Source organism: Lepidochelys kempii, chromosome 12, assembly GCF_965140265.1.
Source record: "Lepidochelys kempii isolate rLepKem1 chromosome 12, rLepKem1.hap2, whole genome shotgun sequence".
NCBI classification, from domain to species: Eukaryota; Metazoa; Chordata; order Testudines; family Cheloniidae; genus Lepidochelys; species Lepidochelys kempii.
In genome coordinates, this window is record NC_133267.1 from 2922301 (window position 1) to 2941653 (window position 19353).

At 42.8% G+C, this 19353-nt stretch overlaps 1 protein-coding gene across 1 annotated transcript in view; it reads left to right on the plus strand.

Annotated features, from left to right (window-relative positions):
* The window catches only part of HYDIN (HYDIN axonemal central pair apparatus protein), a 427037-nt gene that overhangs the window by 144750 nt on the left and 262934 nt on the right, over positions 1 to 19353 (plus strand). The window contains exons 10-12 of the mRNA XM_073307159.1: positions 1678 to 1777; positions 7345 to 7463; positions 11472 to 11695. Of these exons, the coding sequence (XP_073163260.1) occupies positions 1678 to 1777; positions 7345 to 7463; positions 11472 to 11695 (443 nt within the window). The remainder of the gene's footprint in view (positions 1 to 1677; positions 1778 to 7344; positions 7464 to 11471; positions 11696 to 19353) is intronic.

The following is a 19353-nucleotide window of genomic DNA, read 5'->3' on the forward strand; positions in this document are numbered from 1 at the left end:
AACGCTAATGAAGAAAATACCATGGATTCCTCAGGGTAACAGTTTTCAGTTGTCATTCGCTTTCCTCTTTCCAGTGGCAACATCGGTGTTCCAGTTGTAAGCCTACAGGCATCCTGTTTTCCTCTGCTTTACATCCCCATCTTTTCTAATACCTCCATCATAATCACTGTCCTTCTAGCCAGAGGTTAAGGTGATTTTCTCATCTTAGTGTAATGGCTGGTGTGAGGGAGTTTTACACTCCAGCTTGCCATGAACTAAGTGTTCATGTAGACAAGCACTCTTTGCCTTTGAGGGACAGAATTGGTGGGCTCTGCAGCTCTCTGCTCTGAGGATCACGACAACCAGGATGGAGAGTCAGACCTTACTGCTTAGCCACTGAGTCAGCCCTGACATAGTCCTTTTAAAGAGAAATGTACAAAGTCAGAGAGCTGTTAAGATGTACATTAAACCTCATACAGTAGATAGTGTGGCAAACAAAATTAGCTGCATACTGCATGTGTCCATACACCTGCTCTGGGAATAGACTGCCAGGATGTGAAGTGATAGAGTTAGTTATATTTAACTGGAGGAATAGTAGAACAAAGAGCACTGAATAATTATTACAGACTTGTTTTAACTAAGCCAGGGAAAACTATCATTTGTGTTTCAGTTTACCTCTTCTTCTGCTAGATTAAAGCCTCAGACAACTTGGGCTGGGTTTTGTTTTGTTTAGAGCCATTGGGACAGATTTGACTTTTAGTTAAACTTGTGTAAATCCATGATAACTCCTTGGAAGTTGTTGAATCAGGGTGAGATCAAAATTGGGCCCAATGGCTCTATAATGAAATGAGATGCTTTATGGTTTGCAAGTAGTATGCAGTATTGTTGTACCCGTGTCGGTCCCAGGATATTAGAGACAAGTAGGGTGACCAGATGTCCCAATTTTATAGGGACATTCCCGATTTTTGGGTCTGTTTCTTATATAGGCTCCTATTACCCCCCCCACCCCTTCCCGATTTTTCACATTTGCTGTCTGGTCATCCTAAAGACAAGGTGGGCGAGGTAATATCTTTTATTGGACAAAGTTCTGTTGGTGAAAGAGACAAGCTTTCGAGCTTACTCAGAGCTCTTTTATTCATAACTTTGCTAGACACTAAAAATCATGGACTGAATAGAGACACTGTCTATTACAACAATCTGTAACCCCAACCAACTGCTCCCCCCCACTTTCTTTCATGTTAACAGGTCACTTTACCTTGAATGGTTCCTTGAAACATGTATTAACTACTTATGCTAAACAATTTGTTCCACCTTGTTTTTAGCTGTGACACTCTGATTAAGTTTCCCAAACCTGAAGATGAACTTTGTGTAAGCTTGAAAGCTTGTCTCTCACTGATAGAAGTTGGTCCAATAAAATATATTACCTCACCCACTTTGTCTCTCTATGGTTTACAAGGTCAGTCTCTTAAATTTCTCTAGTATGCTTAATCAGGTAGTAGTATCGGGATATAATATTCATGCTATCCTTGTTATTTGTTGGTAGAAACCTGTAACATGAAGTGCTCTTAATAAGGAAGTTATATTTACAGTATGTTTTTTAGTAAATCCAAATGGCTTCATGCCTTCAGTTTTTCCTTTTTTTTTCTTTTTTAACTTGTGTATCTGTAGTTGAAACTGCGCTATTCTTTTTTGTTTTAGGAGGGAGATGTTTGGCCAAATTCTACAGCTGAAATTAATGTGATCTTTAAGCCCCGAGAAGCCAAAGTCTATCATAGGACCATCTACTGTGACATCTCAGGTACAGCATTTCCAAAGGCACAATAAGCATAACATACTAGTGTGGTTGGTTTTCATGTCATGGGATAGCCAACATTAGCTCTGGTGTGAGGCTTTCCGGTGGTGCTAAGCTACTCCAGAGGCAAGCTTCAGGATGCAATGTCTGGAAGTCACTAACTACACTGAGCTCATCTAGGTCGAAGTAAGGTCTGTCATTGTGTTATATGGACCACATAATATAGTAGCTTTCACTCTCAAATTTTCAGACAGTTACAAACTTGGCCTGTGGCTCCCAATCATTGCCTGGACTATGGCTCATATGGCATGACTGCATGGATGGCAGGGCCCCATCCTAAAGTCTTGCCACGCAGCCAAGCAGCAGCCCCTCTCCCTGAGCAGTCTTGCAGAGCTTTATGGAATGGATTGGCATGTGGCAGTACTATCAGGACCAAGTCCTGTAATCCTAATGCTTCTCTCCATACATGTGGGTGGAGAGGAGGAAAAGTGAGTCTAGATGCATCCAGCCCCCTGGGGACCGAGTGCAATGCTTTCCAGGCCCAGTGCAGTGGTGGCTACCAAGGATTTGCAGCTGAGAGCCGCCTAAGTCCTGCTCCCTTTGTGACCGTATGCACATCTCAGCTGACACTGGCATGGAAGCGTCTTCTGATAGAAGTGACTGATTCACTGTCCCTGCCTAATGACAGGTTTCAGAGTAGCAGCCATGTTAGTCTGTATCCGTAAAAAGAAAAGGAGGACTTGTGGCACCTGAGAGACTAATAAATTTATTAGAGCATAAGCTTTCGTGAGTACTCCTTTTCTTTTTGTCCCTGCCTGTTACCCCTTGTGGAGACAGCCATTAAACTCTGCTGTCTAAAACCAGCACGAAACATTCCTGGAACTGGGCAGTTCCTCTGGGGCTTGATGTCTGTCCTGCTCAGCTTGCTGTAAGGCACTCCTCTTGAGCTGGAGGCTGTGGAGATGGAACACTGTGGGTTTCCTAGTGGAGTATTTCCCTGCCTGTGGGTTTCTGAGATGGAGGGGAACATCAGGCCCTTGATCTGTTGGCAGCCAAACTCCCGTTGAGCTGCTGGATAGTACAATCTATGGTCTGTGCACAGTCATTTGTTGACTTCCATAAGGCTTTAAGCTAAAGGATACAGATGTCATGCAAGTACTTTTTATTTACATAGTAATTGCATATGATTTACTTGGCAAACATCACCTCCAGTAATTAAAGAGGGCTTCTGTTAACAAACTGTCTTCCCAGCTGCCAGCTGCAAGGGTTGGTCTTCACTTCTCAGCCCTACTGAAGGAAAGATTTGTTTGAAAAGCCCTTGCCCAGGAACCCATGTTTAACATTCTGCTCCTTAGCCTGGGCTTCTAGGTCTACCACCAGTGGAGTATTACTCAACTTTCTACTGGAGTCCCCCAGTATGCTGCAAAGGGAAGAGGCTTTTTCCTTGCTGACATCTGGAACAAAATATAGCACTAAGGGAAGAGCCTTAATAAATGGGAAGATTGCAGAGGGAAAGGAGAAAGAAGGAAAGCTGCTGCATGATGCAAGATATTTACAGGCGAGGGAAATCCACCCAGTTAGACTGACAGTAATAGCAGAACTAGAACTCAGCAAGTAATTGCAATGATTAAGAGGAGGGATGGTCTTGTCATTAAGGCACTGGATTGGAACTTGGGAGATCTTTGTTCTTCCACAGCTTCCCACTGTGTGAGCTCAGGCAAGTCACTTAATCTTTCTGTGCCCCAGCAGTCCATCTGAAAAATGGCAATAACAAACCTTCCATTGTCTTAACTATAAAAAGAAAAGGAGTACTTGTGGCACCTTAGAGACGAACAAATTTATTTGAGCGTAAGCTTTCGTGAGCTACAGCTCACTCAAATAAATTTGTTCGTCTCTAAGGTGCCACAAGTACTCCTTTTCTTTTTGTGAATACAGACTAACACGGCTGCTACTCTGAAACCTGTCTTATAAGATCTTCAAGGCAGGGACCGTCACAATGGGGTTCTGATCTTGGCTGAGGTCTCCAGGGGTAACTATAATGCAAATAATAATCTTTAATCAATTATTTATTGAATTTTGCTTCATATTCTAGTTCAAAAATTTCTCATGTGTTCTCAACTTTCCTCAGTGAATAATGCACAGAGTGCTTGCAAGCAGCCCATTATGAATCTTTGCAGTTCTTACTTTATTGGGCCCTGATCTTGCAGAAGAATGATGCAGGCAAATCTCTGCACCCATATGAGTGGGACTCTGCATAGGTCCACTTGCACAGGGGCCTTGGCTCATTACTCAGTGTCGTTTCTGTCTCTGGATCAGGTGACTGCATAACTAGCCAATACAGCACAGCTTGCAAATTTGACAGTTAAGGAGAGAGGCCATTTGAAATTTGCTTTTGGCAAATATTTGAGCTCAGAATAAGCTTTTCTAGGTATACATGCTAGTAAACTTAAGCTCTGAGTGTTTGTAGAAAACAAACATGGAAGAGCTGAGAACAGTCCAATTAAAATTCACTTTCAGATTTGACTGAGTATGTACAGAGATTTCTTCCACTTTTCCATTAGCTCAACACAGCACAAATCAGGGTTCTGTACCCTGTGAGGTAAATCAGGAGGTATTAAGGAAAGGAAGTAGCCTTTTCACAGGTAAGATTGCAACCAGCTTCCATTGTAAAGCCCTATTTTAGCACCCCTTGTCGGACTGAGCTCTAAATTAGATCTTCTTAGTTCATTATGGAAAAGTTCCATTGGATTCCTGAGTCTAGTGCCAGTCACTCGTTTAATTTAATAGTCTAGTGCTATGTCCATCCCACTTATCTGAACTGTAAAGAATAGCTAAAATGAAAGCTATAAAGAAACCACAAAATATGTTTTTCCATAAACAAAAATTTGTATTTAAAAACCAGGTTAAATTTGTTAAATGACTACAGTCTCCTTGCCTATTGTGTCATTTATGAAACCCAAGGACTTAAAAGCAAGGAAGTGACCATTTAAGGTCACTATAAATCTTACACCCACACCAACCTGGATTAACCAACGTGTCCTCTATGCACTTGCACAGGGCTTCCATCTCAGGGGACCCCCCAACAACCAGGAAAATACCCCACAACTGAACAGCGCTGTGTCCCCTTGCACCAGAGTGCAACACCACTCACTCAAATTTGGCCCACCCCCCTCCCCACCCTGCCCCTTCCACGACGGAGGGAGGGGTGGCTGTGCCAAACCTGAGGGGTGCAAGGGCGTGTGAGTGCAGTGCAGGCTGCAGGAGTGAACGGAGCTGCCCGGCCAGGATTGGAAGGATCCACCCGAGCCTGGGGTGGGAGCAAAGCACTGAGCTGGGGGCAGAGGGCGCCGGTGAGTGCTTAGGAAACTCTCAGAGATGGTGGGTGCGGGGGTAAGGGTGAGCAGCAGGTGGGCTATGGGGTGAGGGGTTGGGAGTGAGTGGGGGATGGTGGAGGGAGTGGAGAATGTTGGGGGGATGGAGGTGGGGGCCAGCACGTTGGGGGTGAGCAGGGGATGGTGGCGGCTGTGGCCAGTGGCATTAAAGTATTGGGAGCTGGGGTGAACGGGATGTATGTCAGCGCTGCTGGGATGTGTGTGAGGGCAGTCAGGATAGGTGGGGCTGGTAGAGGGCTGATGGTGTATATGTGGGTTGGGAGGGGGATTCCAAGGGCTGTGGGGGATGGGAGGGGGATTCAGGGGGCTGTAGGGGATGGAAGGGGGTTATCCAGGGGGCTGTGGGGAGTTGGAGCGGGATTCAAGGGGCTGTGGGGGATGGGAAGGGGATCCAGGGACTGTAGGGAATGGGAGGAGGATTCAGTGGCTGTATGTGGAGCAAGAGGGGCATTCAGTGGGAAGTGGGGGGTAGGAGGGGCATTCAGGGGGCTGTGCATGGAGCAAGAGGGGCATTCAGGGTTGTGTGAGGGGCTTTCAGGGGTCTCTGTGTGGGTTGAAGAGAGAGGGGCATTCTGGGGCCTGTATGGGACAGGGGTGCTTGATTGTCTAGTTTAGGGAAGATGGGGGACCTAATTTCCATAGTGCACAGGCCCCCACAATTCTGTAATGGGGCCTGTGCCCACATATTATTCCCATCAAATTCAAATGGCTATAGGGCAATTCACTAGCATGCATGGAGTCCAAGTAAGATTTGACAATGCTGGCAGACAATTCTATGGTAAACTAACTAAAGATTTATTAGCTAAGAAAAAAGAATTACAGTTTCTGAGAGATTAAAGCAGGTAAAATATAACAATAGGTAAATTACAGTTTGTAACTCCAAATGGTGGAAGTAATGTAATAAACTGCCAGTTTCCCAAAAGTCTTTCAGGGCTACTTAGAATTATTCTGGGAATCTTTGTTTTCTCGTTCAGTTATTCTGTCCTGTTAGAATCCAAACAGTCCAGAGAAAAAGGATCTTTCTTTGAATCCGTATGTATAGTCTCTTCACACAGAAAGCAAGCTGAGAGTGTTTCTATTAACATGGCCTTTTCCTTTAATGATGGTTAGTGAGGAAAGCACTTAGACCTTTGACCTCTGACTATATATATAATGACCTCTTGCTGTGAAATTAGCATTTCTGTTAAAGTCCTTAAGTCCTTCATTAGCCTTTCACAAGATTTCTTTGATGGGTAAGTTAGTTACAAGGTTATTAGCAACTGTCTGTATTCGCAAAAAGAAAAGGAGGACTTGTGGCACCTTAAAGACTAACCAATTTATTTGAGCATGAGCTTTCGTGAGCTACAGCTCACTTCATCAGATGCATTCAGTGGAAAATACAGTGGGGAGATTTATATACATAGAGAACATGAAACAATGGGTGTTACCATACACACTGTAACGAGAGTGATCAGGTAAGATGACCTATTACCAGCAGGAGAGTGGGGGGACAGGGATGGGACCTTTTGGAGTGATAATCTAGGTGGGCCATTTCCAGCAGTTGACAAGAACGTCTGAGGAACAGTGGTGGTGGTGGTGGTGGGGAATAAACAGGGGGAAATAGTTTTACTTTGTGTAATGACCCATCCATTCCCAGTCTTTATTCAAGCCTAAGTTAATTGTATCCAGTTTGCAATTGTATCCCTTCCCCCGCTCCGCTATCCTGCTGGTAATAGCTCACCTTACCTGATCACTCTCATTACAGTGTGTATGGTAACACCCTTTGTTTCATGTTCTCTGTGTGTATAAATCTCCACATTGTATTTTCCACGGAATGCATCTGATGAAGTGAGCTGTAGCTCAAGAAAGCTTATGCTCAAATAAATTTGTTAGTCTCTAAGGTGCCACAAGTCCTCCTTTTCTTAGTTACAAGGGTGTTTACCATGTAAATGTTTGCTATTCCATTGTGACAGGAACAGATAAGCAAAAACAATACCAGTAGCATTTCACTAGTTTTCATGAAGTTTAAACATCTGAATATACACTTATACATCTAACCATTACTTTGATCTACAGAAATGAATTGACCTGAATACACTCTAGCATGGCCTAGTCAGCCAGAGTCACACTGGGCTTAGATAGGATTGACCCAGTCTGGCAATTCCTGTGTTTTGTGTATTGAAAATGGGATCTTCTTCACAGGCCGTGAGACCCGGCTCCCCCTGCGCATCAAAGGGGAAGGGATGGGCCCCAAGCTCCTCTTCAGCTTCGACCAGCTAGATATTGGAAAGGTTTTTGTTGGGTCAACACACAGTTATGAGGTAAGCAGATAGGGCAGTGCTGATAGGCCCATGGCATGTAGACTATAGAGTACTGACTGCTTACTGTACAGCCAAAGGTGAGGTAATCCTACAGAGTATGGAGACTCATGAACCCCAGAGCTTTTGGTAACTGGGTCATTTTGATTTGAGAGTGGCTGGGTGTCCTCAGTGCAAGCTCAGAATGAGCAAACCCCGGGTTTCATCTACATGGTGTGAATGGTGTGTATGTTTCCAGAAGTGACCTCTGCCTACTTCTGGGTGCACGTTTCTCCTTGCAGTATCCTTAGTGCAGGGTTCCTATGTCTGATGTGTTTTGTGGCTTGAGCAGCACTTTATGCATTAAAATAGCATGAGGACATAGCTACTCCTCTGCAAAAAGACTCCAGTGACTTCAGTAGGCTTTGGTTCAGGCCTTAAATGCAATGCACCTTTGTGCTATGGCTGTTAAGAAGACACGGTGTCCAGGTCTACACTACAAAGTTTTGTTGATCAGGGTGTAAAAATCCATGCCCATAGCTGATGTAGTTCTGCCGGCAAACCCCCCAGTATAGATGCAAAGGTGCTGACAGAAGAGTTCTTCTGTCAGCATTGCTGATGTTGTTAGGGGAGATGGTGGTACTATGTCGGCAGAAGAATGCCTCCTGTCAGCATACATGGTGTCTATGCTTGAGGGCTATGCTGACATAGGTTTTGTACAATAGACATGGCTAATAGCTGGAGCATTCAAACAACCCTCAATTCAGTACATCCTACAGATTCCTGAGGTTAAGGGAAATGCCACCTCGTCTATTTTCTTTTCTATGAGAGGAAAGTGATCAGGAACAGCCAGCATGGATTCACCAAGGGAAGGTCATGCCTGACTAATCTAATCGCCTTTTATGATGAGATTACTGGTTCTGTGGATGAAGGGAAAGCAGTGGATGTATTGTTTCTTGACTTTAGCAAAGCTTTTGACACGGTCTCCCACAGTATTCTTGTCAGCAAGTTAAGGAAGTATGGGCTGGATGAATGCACTATAAGGTGGGTAGAAAGCTGGCTAGATTGTCGGGCTCAACGGGTAGTGATCAATGGTTCCATGTCTAGTTGGCAGCCGGTATCAAGTGGAGTGCCCCAAGGGTCGGTCCTGGGGCCGGTTTTGTTCAATATCTTCATAAATGATCTGGAGGATGTTGTGGATTGCACTCTCAGCAAATTTGCGGATGATACTAAACTGGGAGGAGTGGTAGATATGCTGGAGGGGAGGGATAGGATACAGAAGGACCTAGACAAATTGGAGGATTGGGCCAAAAGAAATCTGATGAGGTTCAATAAGGATAAGTGCAGGGTCCTGCACTTAGGACGGAAGAACCCAATGCACCGCTACAGACTAGGGACCGAATGGCTCGGCAGCAGTTCTGCAGAAAAGGACCTAGGGGTGACAGTGGACGAGAAGCTGGATATGAGTCAGCAGTGTGCCCTTGTTGCCAAGAAGGCCAATGGCATTTTGGGATGTATAAGTAGGGGCATAGCGAGCAGATCGAGGGACGTGATCGTTCCCCTCTATTCGACATTGGTGAGGCCTCATCTGGAGTACTGTGTCCAGTTTTGGGCCCCACACTTCAAGAAGGATGTGGATAAATTGGAGAGAGTCCAGCGAAGGGCAACAAAAATGATTAGGGGTCTGGAACACATGAGCTATGAGGAGAGGCTGAGGGAGCTGGGATTGTTTAGCCTGCAGAAGAGAAGAATGAGGGGGGATTTGATAGCTGCTTTCAACTACCTGAAAGGGGGTTCCAAAGAGGATGGCTCTAGACTGTTCTCAATGGTAGTAGATGACAGAACGAGGAGTAATGGTCTCAAGTTGCAGTGGGGGAGGTTTAGATTGGATATTAGGAAAAACTTTTTCACTAAGAGGGTGGTGAAACACTGGAATGCGTTACCTAGGGAGGTGGTAGAATCTCCTTCCTTAGAGGTTTTTAAGGTCAGGCTTGACAAAGCCCTGGCTGGGATGATTTAACTGGGAATTGGTCCTGCTTCGAGCAGGGGGTTGGACTAGATGACCTTCTGGGGTCCCTTCCAACCCTGATATTCTATGATTCTATTGACTGCAAATTACCACTTGCAAATGACTCTGAATGCTGTTCACTGCCCATCAATCTCTTCCCACCCCTTTCTCTCTTTGCAATGAGGACTTTAGAAATAAATCTGAAAGAGTTAAGAGTTTCTGCAAGTGAAGCAAATATTAGCAATGGCATCAAATATTAGCAAAAATGAAAAGCACAGCAACCTAAAGAGGTATTAAATGAGGTAATGCATCATGTTGGACATTTTTGAAAGCCCCACTGTGGCGGGGAAGGACATGCTTAAGGTGTTTCTTAACAGAAGTATTTTGTACTCTGTGCATTTTTAATGCTGATGCCTTATTGCTTCTCTCTCTATCAATTTATTATTTTCCTTACTTGAGAAAAATTTAAACAACTAGATGTTGCCCTTAGTCAGTGCTGTTTTTGGCAGCTACACAGAGAGTAAACTTCAACTTAGGGGTAGCTTATATTAGGACCTGGTATAACTAAGGAGTAAAATACATGAAAGTGTGTATGATTATTTTTATTCTTTCCTCAATGAGGAATAGGAGGGTGTGCAACTATTCTTTGCAGCAGTACCAGAATTTAAAAAAACAAGGCACATTTTCATGCTTCTCCCTCAATTTCTTTGCTAGATTCTACAAGGACAAAAGGGAGAGAGATATTGTAAAACAGGTGAAATGTGTCTGTGGAAATGGCAGGAAGTCACCCTGCAGCACTGAAGAAATTTATAATTTTGCCTAAGGCAAACTTAATCAGTGAAACAATGTGTTTGTTGATAGTAGTGGGGACTTTTTGACTAGTATAAAGGGTATGATCTGGAGAGAAGCTGAGGCCTACATCTCTTATTCGAGACAATGGGATTTGTGGGTGCTCAGCAATTTACAGAATCCAGCCCCAAGCTTACAATTTGTCACAAACAATTGCGAAAGTCTTAGATTGTGGTTGTGAATATTTATGAGATTAAAATTGTTTGGAACAGGTCATGCCGATATTTGCCCTCCTTGTTCACTGGCCTTTGTAGTTTAGCTAAGACAGAGCTGATCCAACAAGATAAAGGAAAATAAAAAAGGGTCTGTATTGAACCCCAGTACTTTTGGATACTTCTGAAATTAGCAATAATTGGGTTTCTGAGTACTACTTGGCTTTGTACAATAAACAGCAGGTGCCCTCGTCACATAAAAATAAAGGTGTCCAGCAAAATAAGATAAGTAGGTTAATAAAAATGAACTCATAATATTTTGCATTTCTGTATTATAGAAGCTTTCACCAGAGGACCCCAAAGTGCTTTTCAAAGGAGGGATAAACAACCATTTAATAAATACAATAATAGTTCCCAAGAAAGGATGTCTGAAAAATGCGTCTATCTATCTATCTCTCTCATCATGACAAGGTCATATTTTTTCTGTTCGCAATCTGGTTTATGCTCCCAGATCTAAACAACAACAGTGGGCATTATCAATGTGATAACCCAGTCCACCCAAGTCTGCAAGGTGCCAAGCGCCCTCAGCTTATTGGCTACAGAAGGAGTGAAATGCATTCAGCATGTTGCTGGATTGGCACCATCAGGAGCAATATGATTGTATGATGTTTCATCAGAAACAATGTGACTGTTCTTTGCTACTCTTGGGGACTTTTCTGAAAGCACAGATATCTGTGTTCAGTATCTATCTTGTACTGCAAATTCAGTTACAGTGGAGGATATTCTGCTCTCAGTTGCAGTGGTGTAAATTCAGAATAACTCTCTTGATTTATTTGGAATTATTGCAGTTTTAATTGAGTGCAGAATTTAGCTCACTGTATTTCCCTTGGCTTCCAACAGGCAATGTCTTATCACTTCTCCCCTTTTCAGATGTTAATCATTTAATTAGAAAACAAATCAATTCAATCTATGAGAAGTAAAGGTTCCTTGTATGTTTCCATTCCTTCCCTTTTACTGCTGCAGGCAATCCTGTATAACAAAGGAGCCATTGATGCCCTCTTTAACTTGATCCCTCCATCTACTGCACTGGGCGCCTGTTTTACCTTTGACCCCAAAGAAGGCATCATTCTGCCAGGTGGACTTCAAGCCATCCAGATCTCCTTCAGTTCCACCATCCTGGGGGAGTTCACAGAGGAGTTTAAATTCAGTGTGAACGGAGCCCCCGAGCCTGTGATCTTAACTATTAGGTAAGTTGGGCTTATTCATTAATAATTGGCATTTTTGTAGCATCTTTCATCTTAGGACAATTTTGATCCTCACAGCACCCCTGTGAGGTAGAGTATAAATCCTCATTTTACAGATGGAGCTACTGAGAAGAACAGAGATTTGTCCAAGGTCACATCATCAGGAACCAGTGTCAGAGCCAAGACTAGAACCCATGATTCCTTATCCCCTGCTCTAACCACTTAGACTCCATTATCTCCCAACTGTGTGCAGCATTCGTATGGTGAAATATAATGCTCTGTGAGAGGGAAAAGTTTCTGTAAGCAAGGACCCCGGTCTCCTACATTTTCTGCTCATAACTAAACCAGGAAGTTACTGGTCCTCAGTAAACCAGCAATAACTGGTTTCAGAGTAACAGCCGTGTTAGTCTGTATTCACAAAAAGAAAAGGAGTACCTGTGGCACCTTAGAGACTAACCAATTTATTTGAGCATGAGCTTTCGTGAGCTACAGCTCACTTCATCGGATGCATACCGTGGAAACTGCAGCAGACTTTATATATACAGAGAGAACATGAAACAATACCTCCTCCCACCCCACATGTTCTCTGTGTGTATATACAGTCTGCTGCAGTTTCCACGGCATGCATCCGATGACGTGAGCTGTAGCTCACGAAAGCTTATGCTCAAATAAATTGGTTAGTCTCTAAGGTGCTACAGCAATAACTGGGGCTTTCTTAAAGATCAGGCCAATCAGTATTTTTGATGTCAGAATAATCTGTTTGCACAGACTTCTGCAATGTGATAACTCCCTTCTGAGACCAATACCTGTCCTCATGCAGAGAGGTTCAAGGGTACTAGTGCTTTTAGTATAATTGCTTATTCTGGAGAACTGCTTCAGGGAGGATTGTACAGGAAATAGTCTGGTCAGGGGGGACTGGGGTAGCTCATAAATTCTTAGATTTCTAATAGTTGTAAGGCCTGCACCATTGGAAGTGCACAGTACCTCAGCTGTAGTTCTGGGGGGTTAGGAGATGGAGGAGCGTAAATCCTTAGTTTTCAGGGTAATGACACAGGCGACTGCTCAGACCTTATCAAACGGAGTCATTGTGTCATCTCAAGACTGCTTGGATGTCAGATGGGCAAGTTTCCAATTCTGGAGCAACATAAACTTTGGTGGGCTTAATTCAATGGAGAAAGTGACAGATTTTCTGATCCTTCAATGTGCTGAGTGCTTCGACCCCCATTGAAATAGGAGATTGAAGCATTTGAAGGACTGGACCTGCAGCAAGGGAAACCAGATAACTTGGTGTTCACACCTCAACTGCTAGAAGAGGGCCTCATCCTCCCTGATTGAACTAGCCTCGTTATCCCTAGCCTGATTCTTGCTTGCATATTTATACCTGCCTCTGGAAATTTTCATTGCATGCATCCGACCAAGTGGGTATTCACCCACGAAAGCTTATGCTCCAATACGTCTGTTAGTCTATAAGGTGCCACAGGACTCTTTGCCGCTTTTAAAGATCCAGACTAACATGGCCACCCCTCTGATACAGATAACTATAGACAGTGAGGTTCTGGCAGCTGCCAGTGTGGCAGAGCGGGCTCTAGCATGGTCTGTTCCTGGGACCAGAAGTCTTTTAATATGTTATTAATGATTCACACCAAAGCACAGCAACATCTACCGTGCTCTCGTATTGGAAATGATCGTGGTATTTCCTGTTCCGAGCACAGCAAGGGCTGTGGTAATCCATAAACCTCAGCCAAAGAAACACTGATTTATAAGATCATTAATTTTGCAGATAGCACTAATATAGGGGGAGAGGTGCAGATTCAGAGAAGAATATTCTTCACAGCCTGAATGAATGAGCTGAATGATGGAATATGAAATTTAAGGGCCGATTCTTCTACCCTCTCCAGCCCCTGTAGGCCACTCTGGTTGTGTATAGGGGCCTTACATAAGCTACAGGAAGCCGGCGGTGAATCCCTTCAGGATCAACATAGGATCAGCACAAGTCATCCCTCCCTGCAGACCTTGGTGTAGGGGGTGTATTGCGGCAGGAGGCACAGCAGCTGTAATGCTGGGCACTCTGGAGATACTGGGCTGGGGGCAGCTTATTGGCAGCCCTGGGGAAGCTCCCCCTCTCCCCTAGGCTATGGGTTTGGGGAGATGCAGCATATTATCAGACCCTCTGAGGAAAAGGATCTCCACTATGTTTATTGATAAACATTTACATTCTTGGGCCAGCGTGCAACAACAGGAAAGAAGGCTGATGAGTTGTTGGCTTTTATCAGAAGGGCATATTGTGTCATCCACGGTTATTGTGCTTTCACCCTATAAACACTTATTAGTGCACATTTAGTGCCCTGTCTGAACCATGTTATTTGAAAAGAGATGTCGTTAACATGGAGCAAGTTCAGCATACAGCACAACAGGTGATAAATGAGATGGAGTAGGTCATGTATGGAGAGAGAATGACAAAGCTGGGATTATGTAGCCTCGAGAGATGAGGCAAAGGTGACTGAAGCAGTTACATTGGCAGAGATTTTATTAAATTAAGATGGATGATCTAGTTCAGGTTGTTGGATAAGCCAGAAATGGGGGATGCAGGTTTAAACTGAGGGAGCATATGCAAGGAGAATTTAATTAGGTTGTTATTTTACAGAGAAAGTGTTGAGTTGGTGAATTGACATCGAGGGGGGATGGTGAAATTAAGTAAGAAATGAATTTTAATCCAAAATAGTTGACTATAGTATCTAGAAATTAATAAATAAAAGGGTTTGTAGTTAGTTTTGTGCTTGGAAGTAGGCTGCCCTTTTTCGGGACCAAGTGAGAATGTTTTGCAGTCACATTTTTCCTCCCCGAAACTGGTTATGGTATGTCTTTGCAAGAGACGGGAGTGTTTTTGCCTTCTAGCAAGAAATGGCATTTTAAGGGTGTACCTAGGATGGAGCTGACAGAGTTCGCATCAAATACTTCCTGTCTTGAGGGACCCATAGTTGCACCTGCTTCCCTTCAGTACATGGCTATGTAACTACAATATGTGTTGAAAGGGGTGGTTAAAGTGGGCAGCCATCTTTCGTAAGTGGACTAGGTCATTCAGCAACAAGAAGGTCAGGGAAAGTGTGGGCCCCTTACTGAATGCGGGGGGAAGGAGGGGAGTGGGGGTTGGGAAACCTAGTGATAGAGGATGTGGAAAAAGCTAATGTACTTAATGCTTTTTTCACCTCTGTCTTCATGAACAAGGTCAGCTCCCAGACTACTGCACCGGGCAGCACAGCATGGTGGGGAGGTGACCAGCCCTCTGAGGAGAAAGAAGTGGTTCAGGACTATTTAGAAAAGCTGGACGAGCACAAGTCCACGGGGCCGGATGCGCTGCATCCGAGAGTGCTAAAGGAGTTGGCAGATGTGTTTGCAGAGCCATTGGCCATTATCTTTGAAAACTCATGGCTATAGGGCGAGGTCCTGGATGACTGGAAAATGGCTAGTGTAGTGCCCGTCTTTAAAAAAGGGAAGAAAGAGGATGATTTAATTGGGGATTGGTCCTGCTTTGAGCAGGGGGTTGGACTAGATGACCTCCTGAGGTCCCTTCCAACCCTGATATTCTATGATTTGACTTGATGTATGTTTGCTCATATTGCACTTTAACTCAATCACCTACCATCCTAACTTCCTTTGTCTCCAGAATTCGGGAGCATACTGATTACTCCTGCTTCCTAGACTCCCGTTCCTTTCAGTGTGGCTGCTGCACCCTTCATGCTGCTGGAGCAACCCCCTTCAGGGTCAAAAATGACCTTCTAGTTAAATCAAAAGGGCACGCCTTTAAATTAATCCTTTATAATTCATCTGCTTCCTTAAATAGTCACTCCCTCCTCCATTTTATTTCTTCTCTTGGCTCTCTTGACTCTTTGTTCTCTCCTGGTTCACTCCTATTTTGATGATTGTTCCTTCAGCATCTCACTTAATGGCTGCTCATCCTCCCCTCTTTGTCTTCTGTTGATGTCCCTCAAGTTTCTGTTTTCAGCCCCTTCCTTTTCTTTCTCTATACTCTCTCTGCCACCCTGGATTCTACCATGCTTCAGAGTCAGGGACTCCTGTCCAGCCCTGATATCTCTTGTCCCACCAGTTCCATAACTCAAGCTGCATTTCTGACATCTCCTCCTGGATATCCACCCACCATCTCAAACCTAGTTCCTCTAAAACTGGATTTCTTGGGCCAGACTCTCAGCCTCACTCCATTCCCTTTGCATGGCTCTGATTGCAATGGTGAGGGACACTTCCCTGGCTAGCCAGGAATTCCTGACTCCCTGGTGGAGCAGAGCCAGTGCATCAGTGCTATACCTCCCACCTACTTCCCTTTTCCCACCATAAAGAGTGTGGCCAGGGTGCCTCTTCACTCTGGCTACTTACAGCTGCCAGAGTGGCCTCATAGGTGCAGAGTGTAGCTCAGAGCAGCCCATGTTATGCTCATAAGAAGCACCTGGGATCTTTTTCAGGGGAAAAGGCAATACGATGCATTTATTGAAGATACAACAATTAGCATATGCATTCAATTACACACACACACTGTCCCGCCAGTCAATGTTATAGTTACCAGTCCAGAGTCTGGATCAATCTAGTGGCCAGCTAGGTTGATTGCGGGTAGGTAGGAGCCGGGTTCTTTTGGTTGTGACACAATGCTCTGGGGAAGTCTTGGCAGGACGAACCCAAAGTTTCATGGCAAGGCACCCTGTTAATATAGTGATGTTCCTTCATTGGGACCAATGATTTTTGCACCGTCATGCTGTAATTAATTGTTGTTTGACAAGTGCTTGTTTTTTTAAATTGTTTTTTTTTTATGCTTAATTTTTTTTTTAATTAAGTCTTTTAGGGAGTTATTCCAGGCTGGTTTTGATCACAGCTATTATGTCCCCATTGATAGGTGCCTGTTTTATTTTTAGAGTTGTTAATTTGCCCTTCTCTGACATTTCAATAGGGGCATGTTGCAATTTTCTGGAGCCCTTACGTTTGTCCTTAGGTTTTTTCCTAGAACATTCGGTTCGCTGATGGCCTTTATACTTATTTTCTAACACACTCATTCCTCATTCACACACAAAACAGAATTGATTTACACAGAACATTTGAACAGGAACATTGAATTGTAATGCAAAAGAAAAACAATCATTTCATTCTTTTCCTTATTTTAAGTTGCTAACCCTACAACAAAGTGGCTACCCTAAAAGGTCTGTTACTGCCTTGAAATCAGCTAAGACACAGATTCTGCCTCATGCATTTCTACCAGTGGCCCATTAGGCCATTCCTTTCTGCTTTTAGAAAGGGTGGCTGGCAGGATATGGTCAAATTATACACCAATACATTTAATACATGCTACATTATTGTTCTTTATTCTTCATTTTAAATTATACAAAATACAAACATAACATTTTACTACTACATATATTTTTTTTGACCCTTCAAGAACGATTTTTGAGTGGGTCATATTTTATACAACTGTTTCATAGCAATATACTGAGAGGCCATTTGAGGTTGTGGTTGTAATTTAACAAACATTCTTTTTGTTCAGCAGCACATACAACACATTCCTAGAAATCAAACACAGGACAATGTTAACACAACTAGCAATGGGTGGAACATGATAGATAATATGCCCTTAGAAGTCGGGGACCAGCCTGTAAAAACGTCGTGCCAATGATAGGCTGTTAGGTTTTTTTTAGACCTAGCAATTTCTAGCATGTGTCCATTTGCATGCAATATTTGAATGACACGCTTCCCTGTATCCCTCTGTGTCTGTTGTAAAAACTGAGTCACCTTTGTTTTTAACGACAAGTGATCAGTTCGATTGTGCCAGTTCCGACCAAGTGTAACAGAGAAATTAACCAGAGTAGAGGTGATAATGCTCTGTGCTTTTACACTGGCATTACGTTTACATTTATTCACTGGGGATGGACTGATACTTGCATTTTTCCAAAATACTGTTTTCCAGGATGTAACACATATACATTGTTCATTGTACAAAACACGCGTTACATTTTTTAGTTTGTTTAACACACATGTTCCCAATGAGGTATTTTTGCTTCATGGTTCTATGGTGACAGGTAGGGACAAGCATACCCATTTGAGAGGGCTCCATTTCGTATACCCTCAGGTGTCCAATAATTTCTTCTCTTTCCCAGCCTAATGACCCATAACCTGGGGTAGCCAAAAGGATCCCATGGTCAGTTTTGGGAGTGGGCTCACTTTCCATATTTCTGTTTTTACAGACTGTTGGTGAGCAATTTTAACAATAATTTTACCTAATTACAAATCAGGCTTAACCATGCTGAAACATATTGCATTTATTTATATTTGTAGGTATTGAACAAGGACCTTTTTCATTGTTTTAAAAGATGCCTTAATACCTTAACTTTCTCTGATATTACCAAAACATTTTGTGTTCAAGTGATGCTAAACTAAGAATTTGCATCTTAGCACCATCTATGGCCAAGGCAGTTTTATTTTCTAACTTTATTTGTTGTTTATAAAGCATCCAGGAGGTGGTGTTTAGCCACCGCTACATATTTTATGTTGCTTTTAGGTTTCCCAGTCCTATTTGTACCAACTCCACAGTAGTAATTGCCTGCTTGTGAATGAGGGCTATCTTGCAGTTGTGACAGGGAACTTAACTTATTTTTAGGTCTACAGTATTTATAATTCCTGCTCCAAAACCAATTCCTTCTAATATGGTGTCTGCTACATGAGGATGTTTCCCTATTAACAGACTGGCATTCCTTGACCTTCGCCCTTCTGCAACATTGGTTTTTGTAAATACAGTTAAAATGCTTATTAACTTTTTTTTGCCTAAGGCAGTAGGTTTTTTTTTGTAACACAATACACAACAATGCTAGCAACAAGGCAAACAACACAAGGCAAAACATAAAACACAAAACACAATTTTTGTCACAACTGTAGAATGATGGTATTTTGGGTTGCATTTTAGCTGGTACCAGCTTTTTTTCAAGTTCTGAAAGACAAAAAGAATATTTTTCTACCCCTTTTGGGGTGGCAGATTATTGCTTAAAATATCCCTTCCTTTTACAAATATCCTTGCTGATTGCAGGCAAAACAGAGGAATTACCCCCATACTTTCCTATGTTTTTGTTGTATAGGCAAGCCAGGTTTAATGGTTTTTAGCCTTTAACAGTTTAGGGGAAATTATCCCACTGTTCAGTCATTAAATTCATGAGGTGGTGTATGGCGTACCTCAGTTTCCCTTTTTATACAGCAGACCAGGTTTGCAATGTTTTTTCTGTTGTGCTAAGCTTTAAGTTTATTCACAGGTAATAGCTGAGAAGCATCATTACCATATGACCTTAAAGGTTTTTTCAAAAAATCATACATGCTATACATTATTACAGGAGTACTTATTAACATTAAATTTATCTCAATGTTTAATATTAACATCAAATTTATTAAAAATATCTTGTTATACCATGCCTTTTATTTAGACAATTTGTTTTTGAGGCCAGTGTATTTAATGTCCTCTTGAAATCTTTGCATAGGCTTTTTAATATAATTATATACTTTGGGTTTTGGTGAATTAAAAGGGAGGGGTGTTATGCATATAAGCAGATCCCTTTTGTATTTGACTTCAGATTTTAGCACTGTGTATACACACAAAAAAGTATTTTTTTTCTACTTAGGGT